Source organism: Anopheles gambiae, chromosome 2 (assembly GCF_943734735.2).
Source record: "Anopheles gambiae chromosome 2, idAnoGambNW_F1_1, whole genome shotgun sequence".
NCBI classification, from domain to species: Eukaryota; Metazoa; Arthropoda; class Insecta; order Diptera; family Culicidae; genus Anopheles; species Anopheles gambiae.
Genome location: NC_064601.1, coordinates 98653561 through 98680220, shown reverse-complemented (window position 1 = coordinate 98680220; position 26660 = coordinate 98653561). Strand labels below are relative to the sequence as shown.

At 42.8% G+C, this 26660-nt stretch overlaps 2 protein-coding genes and 1 non-coding gene across 14 annotated transcripts in view; all 3 read right to left on the bottom strand.

Moving 5' to 3' along the window:
- LOC1276945 (calcium uniporter protein, mitochondrial) overlaps positions 1 to 9439 on the bottom strand; it is a 128322-nt gene extending 118883 nt beyond the window's left edge. The window contains exons 1-2 of one of the 5 annotated variants that reach the window (XM_061643560.1): positions 8992 to 9439; positions 6979 to 7478 (exon numbers count right to left, since the gene is read on the bottom strand). In XM_061643560.1, coding sequence (XP_061499544.1) covers positions 6979 to 7113 — 135 coding nt within the window. In that variant the 5' untranslated portion in view covers positions 7114 to 7478; positions 8992 to 9439. Of the gene's footprint in view, positions 1 to 6978; positions 7548 to 8568; positions 8743 to 8909 lie in introns of those variants that run through there. The other 4 variants (XM_061643561.1, XM_316356.4, XM_061643558.1 and 1 more) reach the window with 4 other exon arrangements.
- Positions 9440 to 11105: 1666 nt separating this feature from the next.
- LOC1276942 (bifunctional heparan sulfate N-deacetylase/N-sulfotransferase) overlaps positions 11106 to 26660 on the bottom strand; it is a 178792-nt gene continuing 163237 nt past the window's right edge. For all 8 annotated transcript variants that reach the window (XM_061651312.1, XM_061651314.1, XM_061651315.1 and 5 more), the window contains 3 exons: positions 14236 to 16084; positions 13813 to 14162; positions 11106 to 13728 (listed from right to left, as the gene is read on the bottom strand). In XM_061651312.1, the coding sequence (XP_061507296.1) occupies positions 13626 to 13728; positions 13813 to 14162; positions 14236 to 16084 (2302 nt within the window). In that variant the 3' untranslated portion in view covers positions 11106 to 13625. The remainder of the gene's footprint in view (positions 13729 to 13812; positions 14163 to 14235; positions 16085 to 26660) is intronic.
- Positions 24620 to 24691, bottom strand: Trnah-gug (transfer RNA histidin (anticodon GUG)). Its single transcript has one exon. It is a non-coding gene; the product is annotated as a tRNA-His (tRNA).

The window sequence follows — 26660 nt, the reverse complement described above, 5'->3', positions numbered from 1 at the left end:
ATCGGGCGGGGCAAATTATGAGAAAACCGCATCGACAGGTGCACCAACCCGTAAACAATATGGGGGGGGCCCAGCCCCGCCCAGACGGTTGACGCCATTTCGAAACAACAGACTCAGTCTGCGGCCTGTCTATAACCAACTTGTCATAGGGAAAGGTTATGATATTTACCGACGACATAAAGGACGAACTATGAATAAACGAAAGCTGTCACTGTTTATTGCTTCTACCATTTCGGGGTACCTTTTTCTGCTAGTCGTACGTATTTTCTCAAGCCACAGGATCCGAAACGCATTGTTGTATCGATCACACCTGCTCGGCGGCATTTCCCTTTCGCCGCAAGCGGATTAGCGGGCAGATTTATAGCTGGAGAGCGCATCACGCCATAAATTTGAAGACGAATTAGCAGCCATGAAATTAGAGCAAACAAATGTCTAACCTTTTGGGTTGGGTTTAAACGTGATAACCGGTCGGCTGGGTGTTGCCACACGAAAAAAAGGTCGATTTTTGATTTATTTACTTTCCGACACAGGCGCTGGGCAGCTGGGCCAAACGATAGATTGGAATCCAAACACCGACCATGCGTTCACCGGGGACGCCCGTCTATGTGTGCGTTGATAAAAGCCAATCTCTGCCACTCTCCCAACAACAACAAAAAACATGCCACCAATGCATGAAAAACAGGACCAACATATGATGCTTGTCAGAGCAGTGGCCACAGCAACAACACTCCAAACACACACACACGCAGCACGCATGAAGATAACCAGGGGGAGCACATGTTTGGCTTTCGATTCAAGTTACGCAACCATATTATGGTACGATTTCGGCACACGCTGTGTGTAAAGGTTTGTGCAGCACACACTGATAAGAAGCATATTCATGTGCAAATATAAAATAAATCTTTGTATTTCCTTTCACTGTTGAGAATCCAATTTGAGGCGCGTGAAACGTGTTTTTTATTATTTATTCAACCTTGGCGTACTGACAAGTGTGCAAATATGTTTAACCTGTCAATGTTGGCATGCGTTGAGCGGAGGCAGTAGGTAATCGATTTTCTTCTCCAGTCGGATGGCATATGATCGGCAATGATTAGAGCTAGATAAGGTTCGACTCGGGTACGAGTTCTTACTTGTGCCAGGTGCATTGTGTTAGATAAACATTTCACTCACTAAATGAAAATTCTGCCGGATTTTGCTTGAATCTCGAATCTGATTCATGAATCTGGAAATGTACATGTATCTCCAAAGATTCATGCACCCTAAAAGAATTATGACCCATAAAGGTTCATGGACCTCCAAAGAATTGTGCATTCCTGATAATCTCTGAGAATCTTTAAAAAATCAAAATTCTCCAAACATTCATGAATCTCCAAAGATTCATAAACCCTTAAAAATGGATGATCCATAAAGGTGCATGAACCTCCAAAGATTAGTGAATCTCTGATGATTCATGAATTTCTGAAGATTCAATAATCTCTGAAGATCAGAAATGTATGATTTTTAAGTCATTGAATAATCTCAGAATATTTATGATTCTCAGAAGATATATGTATCTGATTTAACTCATGAATCTCTCTATAGACTTAGAAACTAAAACTATTCTTTAGCCTCTATAGATTGAAGTCTAATCTCTAATTATTCATGACTCATGATGGTCGTCAAAGATTCATTAAACTTCAGAGATTAACGAATCTTTAGAGATTCATCAAAATCAATCAATGAGATTCAGTTTCATCAATCTGATTCAGAGTTCAGAACCCATCTCCACTTGAGTAGACATCTGGATCTTGACTGGAGCACGATGTTTGTATTCTCAACGTTATTGTGATGCAAAATGTGATACAGCTCATTGTTGAAGCTGGTTGAGAGCAGCTGCTTTAATGTAGTTGTGTAGGTTATTTCGTTCGACTAGAATGAGTCTGAAGTATAGAACTCGAAATAAATATCGAAGCATAGTAAATAAAAAAATTGTAAATATCGATATCACGACCAACCAATTTTGACCCGATAAGTGTCTGATCAGGATTTTTAGATTTTGAGTTTTACATTTGGGTTCTACACTTGTATATTCCTGCAACTCCTATTAGCTCGTACACAGAGTGGATGAGATAAGAACAAAAGCTGGATGTGCAAGCCCCTTGATATCATAGAATATCTGTACACCATCAAGACATTGATTATTAGTTTAGGCCTAATGTGGGATAAACAAAAAAGAGGATATCCTTAAATGTAACCTATGTTATCTGCATTTTAGAAAATTTCAAATTGAAAAGACATCTTGTGAACTTCAACCAGTGTGCTAAAATTAGTAGCCCCATACCAAAACAAAACTCATTCCACAGGTGCATTATGTTAAAACCCTCGTTTTGTATTATCAATGACAAGCGAAACGACCAACAAAAATAGACATTAAAAAAACGAACCTTAAAACAAAAACACTCACTTTCAAAATGTCACTCAAATAGAGGAAAAGTAAGCCCTCCCCCTCCCACCAACGTTGTTTGAGGCGCGTGGGAGAAATATTTCCTTTCAAATTCCATTACCTTTTGCACAAAAAAAATAAGCAAAAAGGGGAAGCCACAGCAGAACGTAAAACATGGGATGGTTGTTACCGGGGCCACGCGAAACGGACAGATGGAATGCTAATTTCCCTGACGTAAACATGGAGCGCGGCTGCTGGATGAACGCGGTAGCGCGCGCAAGAAAAGTTTTTGTTTTTGGCTCTCTCCCGGTGATTGGTGGGTTTTAGATACGATACAGACAACCGTAAAGTTTACCAAACACCCGCATATGCGTCCGTAGCGCAAGCCGGAAAACGAGAGACATGTTTATGAGAGAAAATCGACGGTCGAGAAACACACGATGTACTAGTCCCATATGTGGCTGTGCGGTTTGTAATTAAAGAAAATGTGTGTGTGTGTCCTATTTTTAAAACACTTGTTGGTCTGTTTCTCCCTCTGGGTGAAGTGTAAGTGTTGTTTGAGGTGCATAAGATTATCTATTCCAACACTGTAGTATTTCAAAAAAAGACCCGCACAATCTAATGAATTCATCACATGCTAATTAAACAAGTTATTTTACATGCGGACAACTTCATACGTTAAGCCATATTACAATCATCCATGTTGCCAACTTTGTAACACTTTTCCGCGCAAGATTAACTTCTACCATCACGTCCTGGCAGGTGTTGAAAGCGTACGCTACTACACCCAGTAGGCCCCGAATTTAATAATAACCTACCAGTAATTTTCAAACCCACCGAAACAGCTCGCAAACCGGCGAGCTCGTTTACTGGCGCACAATTGGAAGACGTGCACAAACGGCACAACAGGTACCCGCGCGCCAGGTCTTCCCCGCCAGCAGGTCTCACGCCCCGGGCCCAGCCGAAGAAATCCGATTCCAATTCAGAAAGGGCAGGAAGCAACGAAATGAAATGAAATAACAACCAACACCGGGATGTGAATGAGATGGAAAATGGATCAAATGTCCTCTTCACCTTCTTTTAAGCCTCGGCGGCGGCCCTCTGCGTGTGCTCGTTAAACGGCACACAAACCTCCGTCGGCGGTGTTGGTGTCGTCTTTCGCAATTTAAGACCGAAAAGATGTCATGTTGTGTTGGTTGCTGTTGCTGTTGTTTCTTTAACTGCCGCGCTTTGGTAAAACGAACCTCTTGACATCTCAGTTTTCATCGTTTCACTGTGCACCGAGGTTATATTCTTCCGCCTAGCGCCAGTATTTGTGTGTGTGGGTGACTGCCTAGCCCGGTGGGGGAAGTTTTCACGACCACCGTATGCGCGCATGAGAAACGAAACGGGCGCTTTGTCATTTTAGAACTTTGTTTATAAAATTTTGTTTTTAAACACGACCGCAACAATAGCATCGAGACACGTCGGTTCACGCGACTTGGCTAGACGGGCTTGAGGAGCGGAATGTTTCTTTTTTTTTCTAGAGACTGTCCTAAGCTATGACATCATCAAGGGTTGATGATTACGGGCAGCCACTCCTAGGGTAGTGGTTGAATCACGGCAAGTGCACTCAGCTGACACACCGTGCCGCCCAGCTCAGCTGACGCATTTTGATAAACAGTGTGCGATTAAATCGAGCAGGGTGGAATGTCAACCACAATGCGCGGGGTTTCGTAACGGAGATCATGGCTAGATAATGTTTTTTTTTTTCATGAGTTGATGCGATATCTTTGGTAAATATTTATTATATTAATACTAACAGTGGAAAAACAAGTGAATTAAACCGAATACAGGGTTTCCAGGGATTTATTTAAATGTATCGGTCAATATAATCAACCAACTAGTTCTAGTTGGTTCGTCTAGTTCGTCAACTAGTTTATCTGCCACATTCCATAATTTATCTGGTGTTCCTCAAGGGAGTATATTAGGACCTTTACTATTTATTATATTTATTAACGATGTCGTGTTTGCTATTCCTCATGTTAAATTGTTATTATATGCTGACGATCTAAAAATGTTCCTACCTGTTAAATATTCTGACGACTGTGAAATGTTACAAGACTCGTTAAACTATTTTTCTGCATGATGTTTTAATAATGAAATGTTACTTAATGTTAGCAAATGTAGTTGTATAACATTCTAAAAGAAAAAAAATCCTTTTATTTATAACTACAAAATCAATGAAGACAGCGTTCCACGTTTTTCTCAGGTTCGGGACTTAGGAGTTATTTTAGACAGTAAGCTTAGTTTATCTAGCCATTATCAAACTATCGTCACAAAAGCTCTTTAACTGTTAGGATTTGTCTTACGTGTCTCGGCCGACTTTAAAGATCATTTCAGTTTAAAAACATTATACTGTTCTTTAGTCCGTCCCATCCTGGAATTTGCCAGTGTAGTTTGGTGTCCCCATCAAATCACATACATAGATAAAATTGAAAAAATTCAGAAAAAATCACACGTGTTATGTTTCATCGTCTTCCCTGGTCAAACCAAATTCCACGTCCTTCGTATAATGTTCGGTGTTTACTATTTGGATTAGAGACTTTACAGCATAGGAGAACTACGGCTCAGATAACTTTTATGCATAAATTATTAATTGGAGATTTTGATGCACCTGACATTTTAAATTTTATTTGCTTTTCTACTCCCTCTAGAGGTCTTAGAAGTAGAGAGCTACTAAGAAGCCCTTTTAAATCGACTGGTTTTGGTGCCAATGATCCACTGCTCAAAATGATTGATGTGTATAATAGGTTAGGGTTATCAGCAGATTTCAATCAATCCGTTAGTCAGCTGCGTCAGCATATTCAAGTTAGTTCTAGGGCCATACTTTAAACTTGTACTCTGTAAGCATTAAGTTATTTAGGCATACTGCCCGATAACTTTGATTTAAATAAATAAATAAATAAATAAACCGTGGGAAAATCCAAACAAATTTATAAAACTATCTACAAATTGTTAGATACATTCAAAAAACATTATTTAGAAAGCCTAAAAAAAGGGAAACCCTTTCATGGCATACGGCAAAATGCTGTAATTCGAGATCAAAACAATTGAGCAGCATTTTTAATGGGGTTTTTAATTGAAAGAAATGTAATTATCCTACTCTTTCTGTTGCCATGATATTACAGAAAATGCAAAAACTCATTATTCCAATTATGAGTTTTTCTTAGTGCACTTTTATGATTAACCATCAGGGCGGTAATATCAAAAGGTGCGCAGCTATTAGTTCTAGTATGTTTAATGATGTGTGCTGAGTTAGTTTTTTTTATTACATTTTGCATAGCTTTTGGAGTTTTTTAGCCATTGCTTCTTATTGCCTAGCTAATATCATCTGTATCAATTTTTCCAAAATTCCTACGCTATTGCTTACGCTCCACATGTACTGCAGCGGCCAGCAGAAATATTTACTCGATCGAAATAGGAACTGTATAGGTTCCAGATCCGAACCGAATCCGGAACAGGAACAGAAACTGTTTGAAATTGAGAGGTATTCCAGGACCGGTATGAGTTTATAATTCGTTCCAGGAACGGTAGAAATTCAGTATCCGTTCCAGAACCGATTCCAGGACCGGTTGGAGTTCATGAGCAGTTCCAGCACCGGTATGGGTGCAGTATCAACCTCCAGGACCAGTGTGGGTACATGATCGGTTTCAGGAGCGGTTTGAGTTCCTGATCGGTTCCAGATTCGATATGGATTTGTGATCAGGTCCTGGACTGGTATGGTATGGTATGGTCATTCTTCATCTTCTTCTAAGGCTCAACAACCGTTGTCGGTCAAGGCCTGCCTGTACCCACTTGTGGGCTTGGCTTTCAGTGACTAATTGGTTCCCCCCCATAGCAGGATAGTCAGTCCTACGTATGGCGGCACGGTCTATTTGGGGACTGAACCCATGACGGGCATGTTGTTAAGTCGTACGAGTTGACGACAGTACTATATAGACCGGCCATTAAATGGGTCGTCATTAGTTCCCTATTTTAATTGAGTGTCGAAGCCAATAATTTCCACGTACACCTCAGAGTAAAGGGAACAATTAAAATTTCATTGCCGGACCAAATTAACTAGATCATATTAAGTATACTCTAGTACTCCAGTACTAGGTACTGTATCATACATCGTGAAGATAATAATTAAGACTTATCAGAATGATTCAAGTAAAAAGTTTGAAACAATGTATCAAACTATTCAAAAACTCAGTTTCAGTGGATAAGTCTGTAAAAAGAAATCCTCAAAATCAGTGTTCATATTTTTAGCTTTATAATACACAGATGCGTTGGGCGGTCTCGTGGTACAATCGTCAACTTGCACGGCTTAACAACATGTGCGTCTCGGGTTCAGCCTCATATGGACAGTCTTCCCGTAGCAAGGACTTGACTATCCAGCTGCATGGCACTGAATAAATCTCGCAGGCCTATATATAGGCCTATGACCTGACCGTGGCAATGAACCGCCCATAAGAAGAATAAGAAGAACTTTGCGATACAAAATGTAATAGACACTCTAAAAAGACACTTACCTTCCTCCACGATTGATTCCTAGCTAAGCTGTTGAGTAGGGCACCACCACCCCTGTGTCCTTCGGCCCGCGCCAACAGCATGTGACAGGAACGGAGCAGGGACGCCCCGTTGCCGGCCGCCTTCGGTACTGCCATTATTGTTGCCGTACAACGAATCAACCTTTTGCAAAAAAAAACTTTTCCTCTTCTCTTTTGCAAGCTACTGGCGGTGTTGAACCGTAATGCACTTGGCGCTCGCGAAATAAAATCAACAAATTAAACTAACAAAAAAATAAACAGACACACACGCACGCACACTTTGATAAGAACTTTAAACAGCCGGTACAGCAACAGGCGGATGAAGGTCGAATCCTGCTAAACACCGTTAATATGCACACACACACACCGAACAAACACACACGTGAACTCGCGGGAGCAAACACACACACTACGCACTTTTTAAAATTTGCACTTGCACTTTAAATTTCAACACACGCGCTCGCACACATTTAATGCCGGAGCTTTAACAAAGATAAACAAAGAGAGATAAAGAAAACACACAAATTGGATAACGTTGGATGAACGGCGAGCTGAAAAAAAAGCTTCATGCGGCTTGATTGATTGATAAACAACAACAAAACAAGGGGCGTGCTCCTTCTCTCTCTCACACTTTCGCTCTCCTTCTTTCACTCTCTCCCCCTCTCTTTCTCCGCTGTACTGTGATTATTTGTTCCGGAACATCACAGTAGGCACTGTTTCGGATTGTTTTTTTTTGTTTCCGAACTGAACGGAATCCACCACTGTCGTAGAGGTAACTAATTAGCACAGTAGTAGTAATAATATTTACACACTAATGGAGGTCACCACATACAGCATAGCAGTGCAGCAGTTGGCCGGATATTGCTTCAATACAAATAATGTAAAAAAAACATGTTTTTCACACAAAAAAGACACACATTCACTCTCTTACTCTCGCATCGCTCGGCAAATGCTTCTCTTAGCGGGGCGGCCACGGCCTACTGCTCACCACACGCACCGCACGCGCTTTCGTGCTCCAGGCGAAGGTGGTTCTGCCCAAAAAATGCAACACACACACAGCTTAAGGTGTGCCAAGCCGGAAATCAGGGACACATTTGGCGACTTCACGCACACGCAACTTCTCCTGGCGGCACAAACGACTACACACGCGCGGGCCAACGATGATCGGTCGCGAACCATTCCTCTATCGCATCTTCTCCCTATCTTGTGTGCTGTTTTATTTTCGGTTGGTTTAGCCGATGATCGCACACGCCTGGCCGCTCTCGCTGCTACATGGAAGACTACACACACTTGCAAGGCCAAAAAACCGGTCACAAAGCATTCTTCCATACCGGCGAAGGGTTGGGGGTTGCGATCACTTCATTTTTTTTTCAATAGAGGGGGGATGATGTTTCGTTTTTTCGCTTCTTCTTTTGCTCTATTCAACACACACACAGCATGACCTTCTTCTACCGAACGAGAAGATGCATTGGTCGCGGCCTACCATACACACACACACACACCACAGAAAAGAACATGATGTTCTTCTGGTGTGGAGGCCTACTTTGTTGTTTTCTATTTTCGTTGTTTTACTTTTTTTCATTCCATCCCGGACAGGGACGGCATTGTGCCGGCATTGTTACTCCTCTTCCCCGAGCACACCTCAACACATGTTTTTGCAATCACCACCGCAGACAACAATAAAATCAAAGCTAAGCCCTTAGCACACAGCACACTGAGTTTTAGGGCGGTGGAGATAGCGCACATACATGACTCACAAGTACGGGCGAAACACACATACGCCCAACATGATTAGGAAACCGTCACGAGGGGTAAGAGCGCAGAGACACGCGGGGGTATATTTTCAGCAAATTTTGACATTCGTTTTTACACACACACACACACGCACACACACACACACGCACAGCACGCACACCATACGCCCGTGCAGCTGCTGGAACCGACCCCAGGGGTCGACCAGGGGACCGCAAAAAAAAACCGTCACTGGAATACTACCGGAAGGACAGACCGCAGAAGGAACGACGCAGCCGGGGGATGATGAAAGACCTCTCGGAGCCTGTTTTTTTCTCGTTTGCGAGTAAGGAAAATCACGACCCCAACGGCACAGCCCGAGCGTGCGACTTTTCTTTCCGCTTTTGATCCCAGCACAGACGGCAGCCACAGCAGCGCGAACTGTTCGTGGTGGAGCTGAATAGCTAAATAAAATTCCCCGAACACACGAGGCCGATGTTCGATTGCACGCATTGCCGATGCGAGAGCGAGAGAGAGAGAGGGAGAGAGAGCGCGAATATTCACAGGCGCCGTGACGAGAACGGTGAGCGGGTTTTTTCTTCTCGCTTTGGCGCGTATGGTAAGGCGGCAGGGTAGAACAGGTTCTATACGATACAGTGCGTGCCGGCTCGCTTACTCCACCTGTTCGAGCGCATACGCAATGCTGGAACGTACGGTTCCCGGGGCTGCTGCGGCGTAGTGATGGTATCGGATCGCATGCGAAACGTCAAACCGACGGATAGCCGGCGACGGTTGCGCGCAATACCAGTCGGAACACTCGGAAAATTGCGTACAAGTTCAGGGGATAGCACGTGGGTTTGTTTTAAAAGTTAAACCGTTGGTAGCACAAGCACGCAACGATAGGTACAAAAGGCTCACTTTTTACAAATTGTTACTATTCTGCATTTTAATTGCTTTTGAGCAAATGAGCAAAAACTCTCTATACATACAGTCACATTAAGCTCCGAAAACGACTGTACAGCGTGGTGCAATGTTCACTGTTATCATTGATTTTATCAAGAAAACCATTAGTTTTTGAATGTATGTAATTTACTTTAATTTAATTCAATTTAATTGGTTTTTAATGTTTGTTAACTATGATACCATGTTTAATTGCTTAACAAACTTGAACTATGTGCACTGTTTTCCGGCTCAGTTTTCAATGTGGACAGCAATATTAAAACTTTGCAAGATGTTTTTCAACAGCTCCATCCAGATCTCCATCCTTGTTTCGACAGCAGGTTACCTTAAGTATAACGTTGTTTCGGTGACCTAAACTAAACCGAAACCTAAACTAAGTCCTTCTAAATTTCCAAAACTGTGAATTTTCAAACAGGGCTTGTAAATCCTAATGTACAATCCTGTAAAAGTGTAAATCCTACTGTGCCTTGTCCCAATTAGGTCCCTAAAGAGACTTATAAACCATAACAATAATTTTGTCAATTTACAATCCGCAATAAATTCCTTAATGTGGATGTTCAAATAGAAAAACGTGCAATAAATATAGGTTTATAATTGTCTTTGTCTATTACAAAATGGTGCCGTGGACTTCATTAAAAAAATAATCTCTTTAAATAATCAGTATCATTTAGCCCATTAGCGCCTCTAATACAAACTGTAATTTAACAATCAACAATCAGTTGACTTCATTCGCGATTAATCATCTATTTCCAAATCACAAGTATTATAAGAATGTTATAAGAATTCAGTGAAACGAAAAGTATTTTCGAAAATCAGCCCGGTGGAACCGGGAATTCGAAAACAACCTGCATCCTGCAGCATTGAACGCAAGATATCGATTACGGTTAGAAAACGGTTAGTTTTAAATTTATTGTTAGGGAATTGAAATATTTCTTAAGGTGTTTCAAACATTTCCGACGAACATTTCAAAGTTATACACGAATTTATGTTTCGTAGTGTTGCACCTTCCATTCAGTTATACAATAACGGCAATGCTTGGGGAAAGTAGAATTACAGGATTTCCCACGATTTATTGGTCAGTTCCCATGATTTTTTGGTGCGTTCCCACGATTTTTTTATCGAATCCCATAGATTTTTGGTTCGTTCTCATAATTTATTGGTATTTTCCGATTGATCAAAAAATTCTGGGAAACGGTCAAAAAATCGTGGGAACGCACCAAAAAAATATGGGAAGCCACCAAAAATTGATGGGAACCAACCAATACATCGTGGGAAATCCTGTTATCAAAACTCTAAACTGATTCAGACATTCAGTAACTTAAAAGTAAAATTGAACAATTAACTACTTCCTTAACTCAAAATTAAAGCAAACGAAAATAATTTCTTTCAACTTGAATTAAACACACCAACCACTTGCGTCATTTGCATTGATGCCTTTTTGTCCCATGGAATCGACAGCGACGGGATAGTGTGACACGAGTTTTATTGCATTGTTAGTCGGTATTGAGAAAACAATGTAATAATGATTTGCTACTCTTTTCTTGTTTTTTCGACCACTTCTGGGCACAGAGTTTCTCGCAAGTAAGATGATGGTTTTGTTTTGGGCTTTATTACACACTACAGCTGCACATCTGGTTCACCATTTCTCGGCATTTCTCTAGACCAGCAAAGCGAAACGACCTGTTTTGTTTGGCCGAGGCCGATATCTTACACATCGTATATGCACACATTGCTTCCTGTTGGTGTCGGGATTTTCAATTCAGAGATAATGCCCTATGTATGTACACGGTTTGTTTTTGCTTTTGTAACTTACATTATTTCACGGTGCATTAATAAGCGCCCTCACACTGATCTGATGTTGATTTTTAGCTGCATCTCGTTTTATTTAATCCAAAGCGTTTGCTTCCTATTTCTAGCTTTCTCTGTCTCTCCTTCTTGTTTGAACGAAATATCACCCTTTGTAGGCTGCAAACGTTCCTCTCACTTCATTTTGATCCTATCTAGTACTTTACATGGTGGCACGCTGGCACACTGAACCGCTCGTGATGGCGAGCACAAGTACAGCGTAATTTTCGTACCGCTTTACATACAAACGCTTGCAATTATTGTATTTGCACCAAGAAACGCGTCTGGGAATAAGGTGACTGACGAACGGCTAAAGCTCTCTACTCTCTCTCTCTCTCTCTCTGTATGCTGTATTTCTTGCATTTATTTGTAACGTTTTTAGGAGAAATAAATATTTCACTTCTTTTCGATTTATTTTCTTGAGCTGCCGGCAATTGTGAGTGATCTTTTTTTATTATTTAACGGAAAAAACATCCAGTTTTTACAGTACTTCTATAATTCCCCATTTTCCAGGTTCTATTTGAACTCACTTTAGCATCGCTACCTTATTGTTTGTTTCTTGTACTCCCTTCCCCATTATTTCATTCCGTTTCTCGATATGTTAATAATTTGCTTTCGAATTTCGATTTGTAATTTGCTTTAGTTTGGGGGGTGTATCGTTTCTTTTTGTTTTCCCACTGTTTTGTTTTGTTTTTGGTATGCTTTGTATCTATACCCTACGAACGCAGAATCGCTCACACACTCTTCTCTAACGATAATTGAACAGTTTTGTCCCACCTTACACTTATCGCTTCCGGAAAAGCGGCTCCAATTATCGCGCATTGCTTACAGTGTGGCAAAATTAAGAAAGGAAAAAAAGGGAAAAACATAACTGATGTAAATTTATTCATGATTCATAAAAAAAAAGAATTTAAGTACCATTTGTGTGTGAATCATGAAAATCAAAAGAAAGAAAAAAAAAACAAACCACCAACAAACACAATGCAACTTTACCTTACCTCGCTATAAGTACTGGCATTACATCATTGTGTATTGTATTGGCTGTTGTAGATTCCTGCTTTCACTTTCTCTCGCTCTCTCTCTGTCTATTTCTGTTTTGCTTATTGATTGATAAACTATGAGGTGTTTGTTTTCGTTTACGATTAAATTAAACCTTTGTTTAAACGAATTAGTGGCCTTCGATATGCATACAAATAATTAGTCAACTTTCAACTGTCGCGTAACACAATCTTCTGCCCTTGTTGTACTAACGAGTGGAGTGTTAAACCAAAGAGTTAAAACAAACGATACAGTAGCAAAATATAATATCACTTACATACTTATATGGCTAGGATGGCCGCATCACCGCGCACTGCGTACTGGTTCTGCACTTGTTTTAGAGCTTCGTTTGGTGCTAGAGCTGTTCAGTTCCAAATAAGGGTTCTGTAGTGACACAGTGACTAAACTCAAACAGTTTAAATACACACGCTAGCAGCTGCTGGTTGCTATTGTCGAAGATTGGAACAGATTGAGGTATTTTTTTCTTCTCTAAAATATAGTTAATAATTTGCTCCGTTTTATACGTCATTGCTCCGACGAAGAAATGATAGTCAAAATAAAAAAAAAAAAAAAACATGCGTTTTCACCCGAAACACGATGTCTTTAAAACCAATAACGGCAGCTTCTTAACAGTACTCTTTCCCCTAATGAGGCTAACCTAACACACGTATGCGCACACAACGACTAAAAACGAAGGAACCGACGTAATACTACGTAAAATATGATACATCTTTCTCCACATCACAGCGGTTCATGGACAGCGGGAAACATTCTGACTGACTGACTGACTGACTGACTTAATAGAGCTCTCTCTCTCTCTCTATTATAACATCTTACAACATTCCTGCAGTGCATTGATCCAACGTCGATACTACTTTTTTTATACAAAGCTGTACAGTTACTATGCTTTCACTAGTGCTGCTGCCACTGTACATTCACTACCTCACTTTACCCGCTTAGTACCCGCACACAGCTGCTTTACGCTAAAAAGTAGTGGAATATATGTATGTATATGCGCTCGTTTAGGCGTCGTCACGCCGGTGTCGCTACGTTCGTTAAGACGTCACCGATAGGTCCTCCTTCAGCCACTGGGGAATTGGTCGCGAGCCAAGCTTCTTCAGCAGCTTCACCAGCGCTTGGTTGTGAATGCGGTAGTACCTGGACGGGCGCGTGAGAGAGAGCAAAAAGTATTAGTAATGCACGATCCTCTTCTCATGAAACTGACAACTTAAGCGCACATACTTTTGAAGCATTTTTGCACTCCGATCGTCCATCGGCGGATACTGGCGACCTTTCGACTTGCCGAGACACTTGTTCCGATTGTCCGACACCACCTGGCAGTAGAAACCCTTCTTATTGTCGAAGCGCAGATGTCGGCTGTAGTCGAACGGTGGCAGCTTCAGGAAGCGCTGCAGATCGTTCATCACCGTGACCGGGTTCGTCTTGAGCTGCTCGCCGTCGATGATGTACAGCTGCTGCGGTGGGTAGCAGGCGAGCCATCGTTCCAGGTGCTGGGCGTACTTGCCCGGGTTGAGGCAGCGGTTGCGCAAATCTCGCAGCGCCTTCGGTTCCGCTTCCGAGGCAGTTATGACCTGAAACATTTTAAAACAAAAAAGGAAATTAGCATTCTGCAAGGTACAACCAATCTCAATATCATTTCTCTACCTGATAGAAGCTGTAATTGTTCGCGATCGGATCGCCGTGCGCTTTAATGTGCTGATACCACGAGTACGCTCGTTTCGCGGGCGATATCAGTATCGTAACCAGCTGCGCCTTGGGCAACAGCGCGTGGGCCCGCTTCGGCACCAGCTCGCCGTCGAAGTAGGTGGCCGACTTTTCAAACATAAACTTATCGTCCGTATCGTTCGGTTGCAGCGGGAAAAAGTTCAAATACCAGTCCAACCCCCGGTAGTAGTTGTTGCCGTTGAAAAACTGAATCTCCTCGAACGTGTCCGAGTTCGGCAGATTGCTCGCCACCGCCGGATGCATGCTCAGGAACGTGTAGAACGCGGTCGAGCCCGTCTTCTGCGGCCCCAGCCCGAGCAGCTTCGGCAGCGTCGTTCGTCGCTTGTTGCCCGCCCAGATTTTCGCATGGCGCGGATCGTCCGCCGGATTGCCCCAGATCGGATCGCGCTCTTCCGGGTGCAGCTTAAAGTACAGCTCGCCGAGCTGCAGCGGCGGCACGGACGTAAGCTTCAGATTGGTCCAGCAGCGCAGGAACTTGATCACCGACTCGAACGTGTACAGCGCCAGCCGATCATTGCCGTAGTTGGACATGTGCGTCATGAAGATGTTGATCGGATTGTACACGATCGTCTGGAACAGTTCGCCGCCCCGGATCGATTCGTCCAGCTTGTCCCGCCCGCCCGGATAGCTGTCGATGCAGATCGTGTGCGTGAACAGTCCGCACGTTTGCCGGGGCAGCACCATAATGTTGCGGTGGATAAAGCCACGCCGCAGCCGGGCCGGCCGCAGATGGGGATACTCTTCCGTCGAGGTGACCTTAATGTTCCACACCTTCTTCCACGCGGTGTAGAGCAGCTCGTGCGCCGGATACACGCCCGAATGGTGCGGTGACACGGAGTACCCCGAGTCGGTCGGTATGCCGTGCTCCTTCGCAAAGTCCTTGTTCAGCATCATGTCGTTCATTAGCTGCGTCACGTTCTCGTACAGATGCGGCTGCTGGTGGTTCCACATGTGCGAGAACCAGTTGAACTGGGCCACGTTGCGCAGCAGCATATCGTCGCCCAGGTTCTCCTCGTGCGTCCCGTGGTGGAAGTACTTGCCCGAGAAGCCCAGATTGAACCGGAACCCGGGGACCATCTCGCCGATCCGGTTCTGCGTCGCAATCAGCGCGTGCACATCGTCCGGCTTGAGGCGCGTACCCTTTTCGCCCACGAAAATATCGTCGATGTCGATCAGGATGCGTCGCTCCAGGTTCAGGCTCAGCTGTCCGTGGCTGAGGTACGACAGCGAGTCTAGGAACAGCAACCGGTGCAGCCAAAACTTTAGCCCCGACCCGAACAGTATCCGCTGGATGCCATCGAGCTGGCCGTGATCCTGCAGTACGGTCGCGAGCGGTGGCTGAGCCACCCCGTCGGTCGGATAGTCCATTACGTTCTTTTGCGCCCACTCGAGCGGCTCGTACCCGCTGTGGTTGTGCTGGAAGATGGCCCAATCGTTGCCGGGCAGCGGGCCCCAGGCCGTATCGCCGGCGCGCGTTAACCGCAGGACGGGCGAACCAGGGTTTAGGCTAGCGTCCCGCAGCCGCAGGTTCGTGTGCACGTACAGCGGGAAGCCGCGCAGCTGGGCACCGACCAGCGTTTCCTCGCTCGGGCTCACGAACCCGATGATGCCGACGGAATAGTCCCGGCAGTACTTGTCCAGCAGCTGCCGGTTCCAGTTGTCCATGTTGAGATACTTGTCCAGGTTTTCGAACACGATCACGCCGTACCGGCCCTTGTCCTGGTTGGTTAGCACCGGCAGGCTTTTGCCGGCCACTTCCACTTTGTACCTTTGAGTGGGGAGAGAGGGAGAGAGAAAGAGAGAGAGAGAGAAAACAGTAAATTATTAGATATTTAATTAAGTTGACTGATTTACACTGCATTATGGTGATGGATATGATAGTTTTTTGTATCAAACAACAGGAAAACCGCAAATACAGCCCGTCAACCACAAATAGGTGGCCACAAACACGTCATTTGTTGTATAGAGGGGGTTTAAAACGAATCGACAAATACAGCCAGACGCCTCTTTTGCCATTTAATCATTCAATCTATCAACTATCTCCACACAACATTAGCAGTAATTATATGTTGTTCACAATTAAGTGTTATCCAATCAGTGATTATTGCCTTTATTTAGCTTTTTCAATGAGCTTTCCTTGACACCTTTCAAACGCTTGTGTGTACTTTTTTCCTATTTGATGTATCATGGGAGTGATTTATACACTTTTATTACAAAACACTTGTGTAAAAGTACAAAAAAGCACTCGAAAAATGCCCACAGCACTCTCTTCATCAATTTATCTTCAATCCATCCTCCAAAAAAGTAAAAAAAGCTCATTTTTAATAAAAATTTCCATTTCTCCGATTGCAATTACGGGTGGGCTGCCCCACGTTTGGGGCGTGGAGAAAAAAAATCTCTACCCGACGGTTGGGATAGGTGGTGTTTGTGCTTTTGACACAATAATTCACCATTGCCATTGCCTTATCGCCTTTATCAACTGCAGTGCGCCCAGCCGAGCGAGAGAGAGAGTGGTTCGGATATGATTTATATCAAACGTCTCTATCCTTGTGCCCAGTTTTCCCACCCACCCAATCCACCCGACAGGACACAGAACATATTAATCTTCATTCGTATGGTCAGTTCGTATTTTAAGGCCCGAAACTTTAGGCCCGTTTTCGGGGGGGCAGCGCAAGCAGCGAAGAAGATGTATGCAGATGAGGACGAACATTCTCCATTTTCCGCCCCATACTAATGACAATTTCGCCGGCCTTCCTCCATCGCACGAAATTACTTTCCGGCTGTCATCCCTTTTGCGGTACGGACAGCCAAAAGACAACCGTCTTGAGACGGGTGTAACGGTACCACGAGTGCTCAAGCGCTTGCGTTTAATCTTCGTGAATGGAATAGCTCGTCCTTTCGTGCCATGTTCACGTGGACGACGCGTGTTGAATGTTAGTCGTCCGAGCTTGGCGTTCCTTGTCGGCAAGGGGAACCGAGAAATGCACAATTAATTCAGCACGATACCTATTTTTGCACATGTGGCCTCGGGCCTGTCTTTTATCAAACCCCGCAAGCAAAGCTCTCGTGTGTGCCTCCGTTTAACTGCTCCAAGGTCGAAGTTTTCCTTTCGGGGTTTGAAAATTACATCGTTCCGGGGGGGAGAGAGAGAGAGGTCCGGGAGGTATTAAAATGTCCATTCTCTGATTCCGATGTCCTTGTGTGGCGTCGTATCCAGCATGTCCCGTGTACTTGCCCACCAAAACGGCCTGGATATGATTCAATGCCGCAGCGAACCCGCCGTGTGTTGGGCCCAACAGCTCGACGCACGGAAGTCAACATTGTTTGCTCACGGTCTAATGCTCCGTCCACAAGGGGAGTTGCTGGCTAGAGCTAGTACTGGTCGTTTTGTTCTTGTGTGTACAGTGCCACACGACCGTACCACCGTGCTCTCTCCAGCGTACCGAAAACAAGCACCGAGAAACCGGTCGTGGCCATTGGGTTGACCATAATTCTTGCCCGCAGGCAACGAAGGGCGGCAACACAGGCACAGGCGCGGCAGGATGTGCGCGGAGAGCAAAATTCATATGGGCGGAAGCGTCTCATAAATCCTGGCCGAGATTAACTGCGTACTGCGAGTGTATGCCGGGCGCTCTCATTTGTATTCGGGAACGTAAGCACCACTAAATACATTCACGATCGTTTTACTAACCGCTGACCGTTTGAGTGAACCACAGTAGGGACACGGTTGGGCGGGGAAAGGACAGCAACGGTCGGTCGAAGTTTCGAAAAGGGAAATCAGAATTAAAGAGCAGATTTTGGGTCAATCACAAGTACATAATATTTAAGGCTTATATTTTACAGGCTGAACAGAAAATAAAAGGATAGAAAATTTGCTAAGAAGTTCTATAATTCTAAATAAGATATATTGCGCTTGAAGCAAAACATGAGATTAAAGTTTGCAAATTACATTTGATTTTGTTTCATTTTTTGCATTTTCTACTTGAATCTTTTTACACATATTTATGTTTCTTTAATATTTTGTGTTGATACTTTCGATACCTACTAGCATCGTTTATTTTGGTTTATGCTATTTAATCTATTTTTTTTTCTTATTTTTATGTCCCTTTATCTGCTTTGTGCATGTGCTTATCGTTAGTTCGCTTTTTTGTTGTTGTACTCATTGATTTACTGTTTTGTATTGATGCCTTTTTGTATTTCTTCATCTTTTCTGTTTTTTTTTTTTAATTTTTTGTCCTCTTCTAGTTTAGTATTTTGATATTATATTTTGTTTAGGTGTCTTTTTGTCTTTTATCGTTTTTCTTTCAGTTTCTCCCATTTTGTCGCTTTCTAGTTTACTATTTTAATTCAATATCTTGTTTTGGTGTCTTTTGTCTATCTTCACCTTTCTTTCTTTTTTATTTCATTTTTCTGTTTTTTTCTAGTTTTATCTTTGTTTGTTTGCTGTTTTGTCTTTCTTTGTTATTTCTCTCCCCACTTACCTTAATGTTGGCGTAAAAACATTTTCTTTTTGTCTCATTTGTGGTCCTTGTATTGCTTACTATCTGATTTCCATTTAAACCTATTCTTCCTTAAAGTGCTTTTATTTTTTAACCTGTCCAGCCATTCGGGCGAGGCTTTCGTTATAGTATTCCTTTTTTGTGTAATCATAAAGCACAATAATACATAAAAAAGTAAGCCCTAACTCTGGAAACTTTCTCTACGAGCAACCACCCTCAAATCACACCATTAACAAAACCCATTAAATGTATTGTCATAAAATGGTTCCAATAATCCAATAAGTTAATTCTAAAACAAAGCAAAAAATAAACAAAAATAAACGTACAACACACCATGCGCCTATCAGTATTATGTCGCGCAAACGGGGCCGCCATAAAATCCTCCCATTAAATCTATTTCTGTGCCGTGATAGCGGTGAACAGAGTAGCAACAAAACAAAACAAAAAAAAAGGTAAGCATAGTTAACACGCGCTCGTAAACTGTTGCAAAGGACGCGCTGGCAAATTAATGCTGAATACAAAAGTGCATGTTATACATCACGGTAATAAAGCACGGTTTTTATGTACCGGGCCAAGAAGGGTGGGGTCCCGTTCCCGTTGCTGGTCAGCATGAACGAGCACAGCACAGCGCTCATTCATTCTAATGACTGCTCATCGTTTCATGGACAGTTTACGGGATACGGCAACACAAAATTGTTCTCGACACCCGTTTGGGGAGCGATAGAGAAAGAAAAAGTTTATTCTATATATTTAAAAAAAAACTATAAAACTACCAGCATGCTCCTGGGAAAGCAGCCATCACTGAACTGGAGGCCTGGCGGGTGTTTGTCATTGGGAAAGTTTTGATTTATTATTATGCTAATTGAGTGCTCGCGCGTTGTCGCCTTTTTTTCAACACTAAAAAGCTTCCACCGCTACTTTACACCCCACCCCTTTCAAAGCTCCTGCTGCTTCCTATTCTCCCCCTGGTGGGAGGGATTTCTTTGGTCACACTTTTCACACACCTCGCACACACACACACACAGCCAAGCTCTCAATCGGGGCAATGATTTTCTCCACCGAGGTCGACCGGTTGTTGAGGCGATGATGATGATGCAGCTAAAAGTGATATTTATTTTCCACTCTCCCCCTCATGTCTCTTAGAACTTTGGCCGAGGGGGAAACGATGGAGAAATTGCAGAGCAAGATGATGATGATATTGCAGAGCAAAAGGCAAAGGAAACAGTGCTTGCCACTTAGGCGAGAAGGTTGAGTGGATTTGCACAGCAATGCTGCAAGGGGGGAAGGGAAGGGGAGAGGTAGATTTATGTTAATTAAGTAGTTCGTAATTAATCACACCTCACCCGCACAGCAAAAGGGCATCGAAAGTGCCCTCGGTGGGTTTTTTTTTTCTTTCTTCCCCCTTGTTCTTGGTTCCTTGACACCCGGCGGAAGGAAGTTAGTTGGCCGCTGCGTCGGGCAAGGTTACGACATTCGTGCGGTCGATATGGTTGGTTGGTACAAGAAAAAAAGGTACTCGAAATGATTTGACGGATTTTAATACTAAGCGTAAGTGCAGAAGAAAAGATCAGCAGTGAACAATGAAGCTTAGCTAATGCTGCAGAGAGGTTTCACGAAGGACACAGGGAGTATTAAAGATTTAATTTATTTTTTAATGAAATACGTTATCTTACCCTTTTTTTGCGGGTGGAATTGGGACTGAGTTCTTTAAAATTTATCACCAAGAAATATTGGTAAACACAACGCGTTTCGAAAGGCTTTAAGAACGGATGAAACAAACGCCTTTCCTCTTTAAAAGTACAGCAAAACATACCATTTTTCAAAACACACGTCTTGAGCTGAAAAAGAAAGCTCATGCCTTTCCAAGCGTTCCCGTGCAGGGGCCTCGTCTGGCAGACCAAAAAGGGCACAAGGAGTTGCTACATATCCATGTCTCGGGAATGGGACTGTACTGCCAGCACACAGCGCGCTTTGTGCTATAATGCTTGCGTGTTATTGTCACCGTAATGTTGCGTATCGAGCAACAGAGCCACACACACTAGACCTTCACCACTAGAGAAAAGACAAACGATGTCCGGCAGCTTAAGAAAAGGAAATAACATGTACCGCCAGCTCACACCGGGTTGCCACAGAGCAACAAAAAAAAAGGACCAAGAATTTATCGTAGCAACAACGTCCACAAATGGTCCTCTCTCTCTATCTCTTATGTCGGTACATCATACAGTTGAGTGTTGTTGGTGTGGCAAAGGGTGGGGCAAAAATATGAAATATAGATTTTACTAAACACACTCGCACCAGGAGGGGGAGAGCGAAGGCACAACCCATTTGCTTCCGTGTGGTGTCATCGTCTTGAGCGGAAGAGCAATAGCAATAAGTGAGCAGCTGCATTTATCAAGATGCGTACCAAAAGGGTGGACACAACCTACTATGACGCCGTCTATCTAACGCAGTGCTCTCCCTCCATTATGGTAACTCTTTCGAAATGGCGATTAAGGCAGAGAGGTACAGAGACGATAAAGCCGTAAGGACTGGACTGTACAAACGACTATATTAAATTGTGTGCTGTTTGGTGAAAGCTTTATTAAACTTTATTGATGCATGAGTTTACTGATATTACGGCCCTTCACGATTCTAGCCAGCTATGTTGTATAGAAGTTGACAGTTGGAGGCTCAAATCATGTAAACACTCCATACAACACCATACACAACAAAACTAGCCTAAAATTTTCAGTCTGGATTATTTTAGCCTCAAAGCTAGAATAAGATTCGAGTACCTGCTCGAAAAAATTGCAAAAACAAGGTGCCCATTCAGACAAATCTTAATTTACAGCACTTAATTTACCCCTATCTTACCGCTAAATTACCGGTAATTTAAGAGTAATTTAATGGTAAATTAGCAGTCGTTAATTTATCCATTCGACCTGTTTTGGCAGATCCTATTCCTTCCTCTATTTTATTTTATTTTATTTATATTTTTTCGGCCAAATTGTTAATAAATAACACGATATATATTATATAACAGTTTAATGGTTATTATCAATCATTTTCCTTAACTTATACAAACGATTGCAATGTATTTTTTTTTAGCAAACTCGACTTGAACATCCGCTTCATCCAGAGAATGTGATGCACAAATAGCACTAATAAACGCAATTTCTCGGCTTTTTATTCACATTTAACAGTTTTGAACACACCGCCGACGTCTTCTTTCACTAAAAGATCATTAAAACAATACTCTTTTAGTTATTATTTATATCTTTTCATTAACAACAAACGACAACACTTCGTACCGCTAAATTGCTCTTAAATTACTGTTATGACAGACACAAAACTGCTCGAATGGGTAAATTAACAGGAGGCTGTCTGACTTAGTGGTGTTTTCATTTTTCCCAAGGTGCATTAAAGAGATCAGGTGGTGGAATCTAGAATCGAAGTGTATGTACGTCCAGGGATGTCCCATAGCATGTTTTTTATAACCAAAATTGAACATAACTTTTTGACAGGACGGGTGAAAACTTTTGCTCAAACAAGCTGTCTGGGAGTTTGACGAATACACAAAATATTCTTAAAATCTTCATTCCAAAACAGGAGCGATAAAATCAGCCTTCTAATTACATACACCTTGGGATAAGCCCACCTGTATACTATACCCACTTTGATAGCTGCTTGAAAACTGCTATACAATGCCAACGGCTGACAGGCTAAAATTTCAGGCTTCGATCTAAAAACGGAAAGGGGCCCATTAATAGCACTTATTTATTGACATGATATAAATATAGTATATTTTCAGAACAAACTTCAATATTAAACTGGTTTTTGCCTACGCCTTATAACATGCAATCAAAGCTGTGTATTTATTCAAGCAGCTAGCAGGGGAAATAAAGATTGATGATCCTTTATTTGCTTCCAACTCCACTTTGAAACGTGTCCGATCATGCGGGAGTAAACGCCGGTACCAGCATAAACGTCCCTAAAGCGGGATCCACACATAATTTGCTCCACTTCATCCAGCATCGTATGAAGTGTACAAACAAATACAGGATAGTGCAGTAGAAGGAAAAAAAAAAGCTACGTTCACTGAACATAATACACGCCCTGCTATGACATCCTTTCGCCTTTCAGCTTAACGAGCCGTGATGCAGAGTATGAATGCAATAATGCATCTCACTTTGCTTGGTGAAGGGATAAAGCAGTGATTATACGGTGGGCAAGTAGAGAATGGGGGGGACACTATCAACAATTCAATTACAGGCTCGCTTATCGAATATTATCGACGTACAGGAAACGAAGCGTAGCAGCGTTTATATTAAGCTGTTTGTGATTTTAAAGGGTTTGGAATGAAGGACCCAGAAGTGGCATATGACGGCACTTGATTTCATATAATGTCGTTAAACATTCACTCAACCAAAAACGACAAGGACCAAATATAAATAAACAGCTTTAGTTCACAGTCCAGAGGGAGGATTTGAGGCAATTCAATATGTAATGACATTTAAATTTACTGAAAAACCACAAAACACAGGATCAAAAAGCTTACAAGTCTGCCCATCAATGAACACATCACACTGCATCGGTGACTCGCGGGTCGAGTGAATCGAAAGGCCAACATTCTTACATGAAAAGGTTGGTGAAAAGCTATCGAGGATATAGGCGCATCCTTCACGCCTACCACGCCACACCGACCATTGCACCGTTTGATGGACCGGAATTAAAATCGAATCATTTAGCAACGGCAGGTCAGGCAGAAGGCATCACCTCTCCCAACTCCGAGAACGGGTGGTCAACGGATGAATAAATGACGAAGTGCAGCGTGGCTTAATAAACTCCCATCCAACGACCACTATAGAGCAGGACAGGAGAGAGCAAAGCAAGATGAGTGAAAAATTAAATCCAATCCAATGTTTTTAATGGAGTGTAAAATCTGGGTGTGTGTGTGTACCATCCCGGTTGATGGCAGTGCCACCAGAGCTTAATTGAGTGATGTAAACGTGCATAAACGCGGGCAGCACACAGTAGCAGAGGGCAGGAGAGAGAGTCATTCTGATGATGATGTTTGGCTGCACGAAGTGGCTGATGCGTTACTAACCCCGGGGTAGGGTGTTCCAAACGGCGGATGGAGCTGCTTTACACGAACGGTATTATACAGCAAAAAAAGGGGGCACACTCGTAACGAGATCAACAAATCAAAAAATATGTCAGGTCGTCCCGTGCACTCTCTACTTGAATTTGTGTAATCAGCCGGAAGCATATGCTTAAATGCATTATTTTAGCGGGCGGGCGGAAAGTGCAGTTGACCACGCTTTAAAGCGATATCAGTAGAGGGTTTTTGCGGGTTTTTGCTACGCTTTTCGGTATGAATTGTATACTAGGTAGCAAGAAAAATGCAAAAACTCTTTAATTTATTTTAAAGCAACGAACGTAGCATTGCAATAAACTCACTTTAAAGATGGATTTTCTTTCAATTTATACCTCTTTTTCATAAATGGTAATGTTGGAAATCAACTTTAAATATGTAGTTATTGATATTTCATTATTAAATTTTGCAAAATATTTAAAAGCCTCTGAAAATTGGAGACATTTTAAAAAGACTCAAATATCTAATCATCACAAATTAAACATTCCTGAAGTCTTCAATGGCTTAAGATAATAACCTTAAATTGCAAGCGAAACTATTTGAGTCAATAAGTGTCACATTTCATATAATTAGCTAAACAAGCATGTTAATATGTTGATATTGTAAAAAAAAAAACAATCTCCCCATTCCGTGACAGTGCTCTTCGTTTCATTTCTGAAATACAACACACTGCCGTGACCAGGATTCGAACCTGGGTTACTACGGCCACAACGTAGGGTCCTAACCACTAGACGATCACGGCTATCGGGGGTACTTGCCTACCTACACACTCCATTGCCAACAAAAGCCACCAAAAAGCCCCAAAAGAAAGTGCTCCAGCTCAGCTGCATCGGACTCAGCTTGAAAACTGGTTCACGCTTAATAAGCAGAAAGAAAGATGTAATGTGAGCAATCGAATGAAAAAAAAACAACCCCTTCCAAGACGCACAGTTATCGGCCTCCATAAAACTCGGGCCCCGCCAGCATCAATTTGGCCGAATCGAAGCGAAAATTAAACTTCACCCCAAACCCAATCACAGCCGACGCTCACGTTCACCTGCAAAGCGGACAGAGAGAACAGGGCAAACCGGCACCGCACCATTATTGACTTCGATGGCTTTAAAGTGAACGAGAGGTAAATTGAAACCAAAAGAAGAAAAAAAAAACAGCTTATTCAAAGGTTTATACGTTCAAATAATACTTTTAAAAAAAACCTCCCTCACGAAGGCACAAAACCACACGCAGCACACCACAACACACATCGGTACGCCAATTCACGCCAACTCATCGTTATGCGCTGTGTAGTAGCACGGTTGTGCGCACCTGATACCACCGGCACCTGGCGCGACACCTGGGAATGGGTTGGCTCTGTGCCTCGAACTGTGGTGCAAAAGCGCACCCAAAACCATCATATGCTTGTACGAAAGTCACACGAACTAAATCGGACAGCTGTCAGGTGAGATTGAGATGGTGGCGGCCTGGACTGCTAGCAGCAACCATTGCCCGATGGTGGACGATGGTGGAATGCGGAAGTTCCATATTTTATTTTTCAAATGCTCCAACTCTACCCTCCGCGCGTGCACGGTGAACTCTACAGCAGCCTGACAATGACAGCAGTCAGCTTCATCTCCTGTGGCTTTCCCGTAACCCCGACGTTCTCTCGTTACAGTGCTCCGAAGCAAGGTAAACTTGAAGCGTAACTTTTAATATCACCGATCGACGTGGTTTACATTGCCAAGAATGGCGTGGGGCGTGTGTTGCAAAGAAAAGTAGAAGATGGTTTGTAAGTTTTTCCCCACTTTTCCCAAGCAGCCTCGCTCACTTCCAGCCTCTTGGGGGCCAATTTCTTGCAATCATCTCTAGAGCAGCAAGTGCACCTTCGCGTGCCGTACACGAAAAAGGCGCACCGAAGAACGACGGAGCAGAGAGCGAGAGTTGTAAGAGTTGGAATGGTGGAGCAAAAAAATAAGCGAACAGAACACGCGGGTGGATATAATGGGTTCGTCTTCATACCCGGACGGAGTAGGGAGCTTATACTACACCACCAGGTGAGCCCTGCTATAAAAAGAACCACCTGAAGTAGTGCACTAGCAGAACAAAAAACATCAATCTAAGCGTAATGGTGAGGGTGAAACAAAAACAACCGACACACAATGTACCCTTACAAAAGACCAATGTAAGGCACACGCCAGGGTCTCACACCAAGTGCACTAAATATTGTTATGAATTGCGTTCTCCCCCAAGCGGGGTTTTCATCCTGATGTCTATTTTCAAGTGGAAGCCTCCGTCGAGGAATGGTCTAGCCGGGATATGGATAGCTGGCATTAGTGTGTATGTGTGTGTGTGTGTTTGCAGCTAGTTTTAAGCAGCTCAAAACGAAAAACTTTAAAAATGCCCTCTTGAAACGAAAGTCTTGTTAAAAAATGGAGGAGCACTTTCGATTGAAAGTCGTAAAATGTGAACTTTTCTTTTGAATAATTAAAGTGAATGAATGAATGAGAAACGTTTTTCCCCCTTTTAGTCTAATGTGTGTACGTGCGTTTATTATCTCTTTTTGTTGGCCCCTAATAACCGTCGCATTCATGTTAAACCAATGCAGACTAAGCTAGCCTTCAAGTTGTGTTTGTTGCAATTGTACCACTTATCTGAATAGTCGTGTCCTTCTCCTAGGCCTCCTTATAACCTGACATTTTGTAATCAGCTCATTATGTGCTACAATCCCATTCACAGTT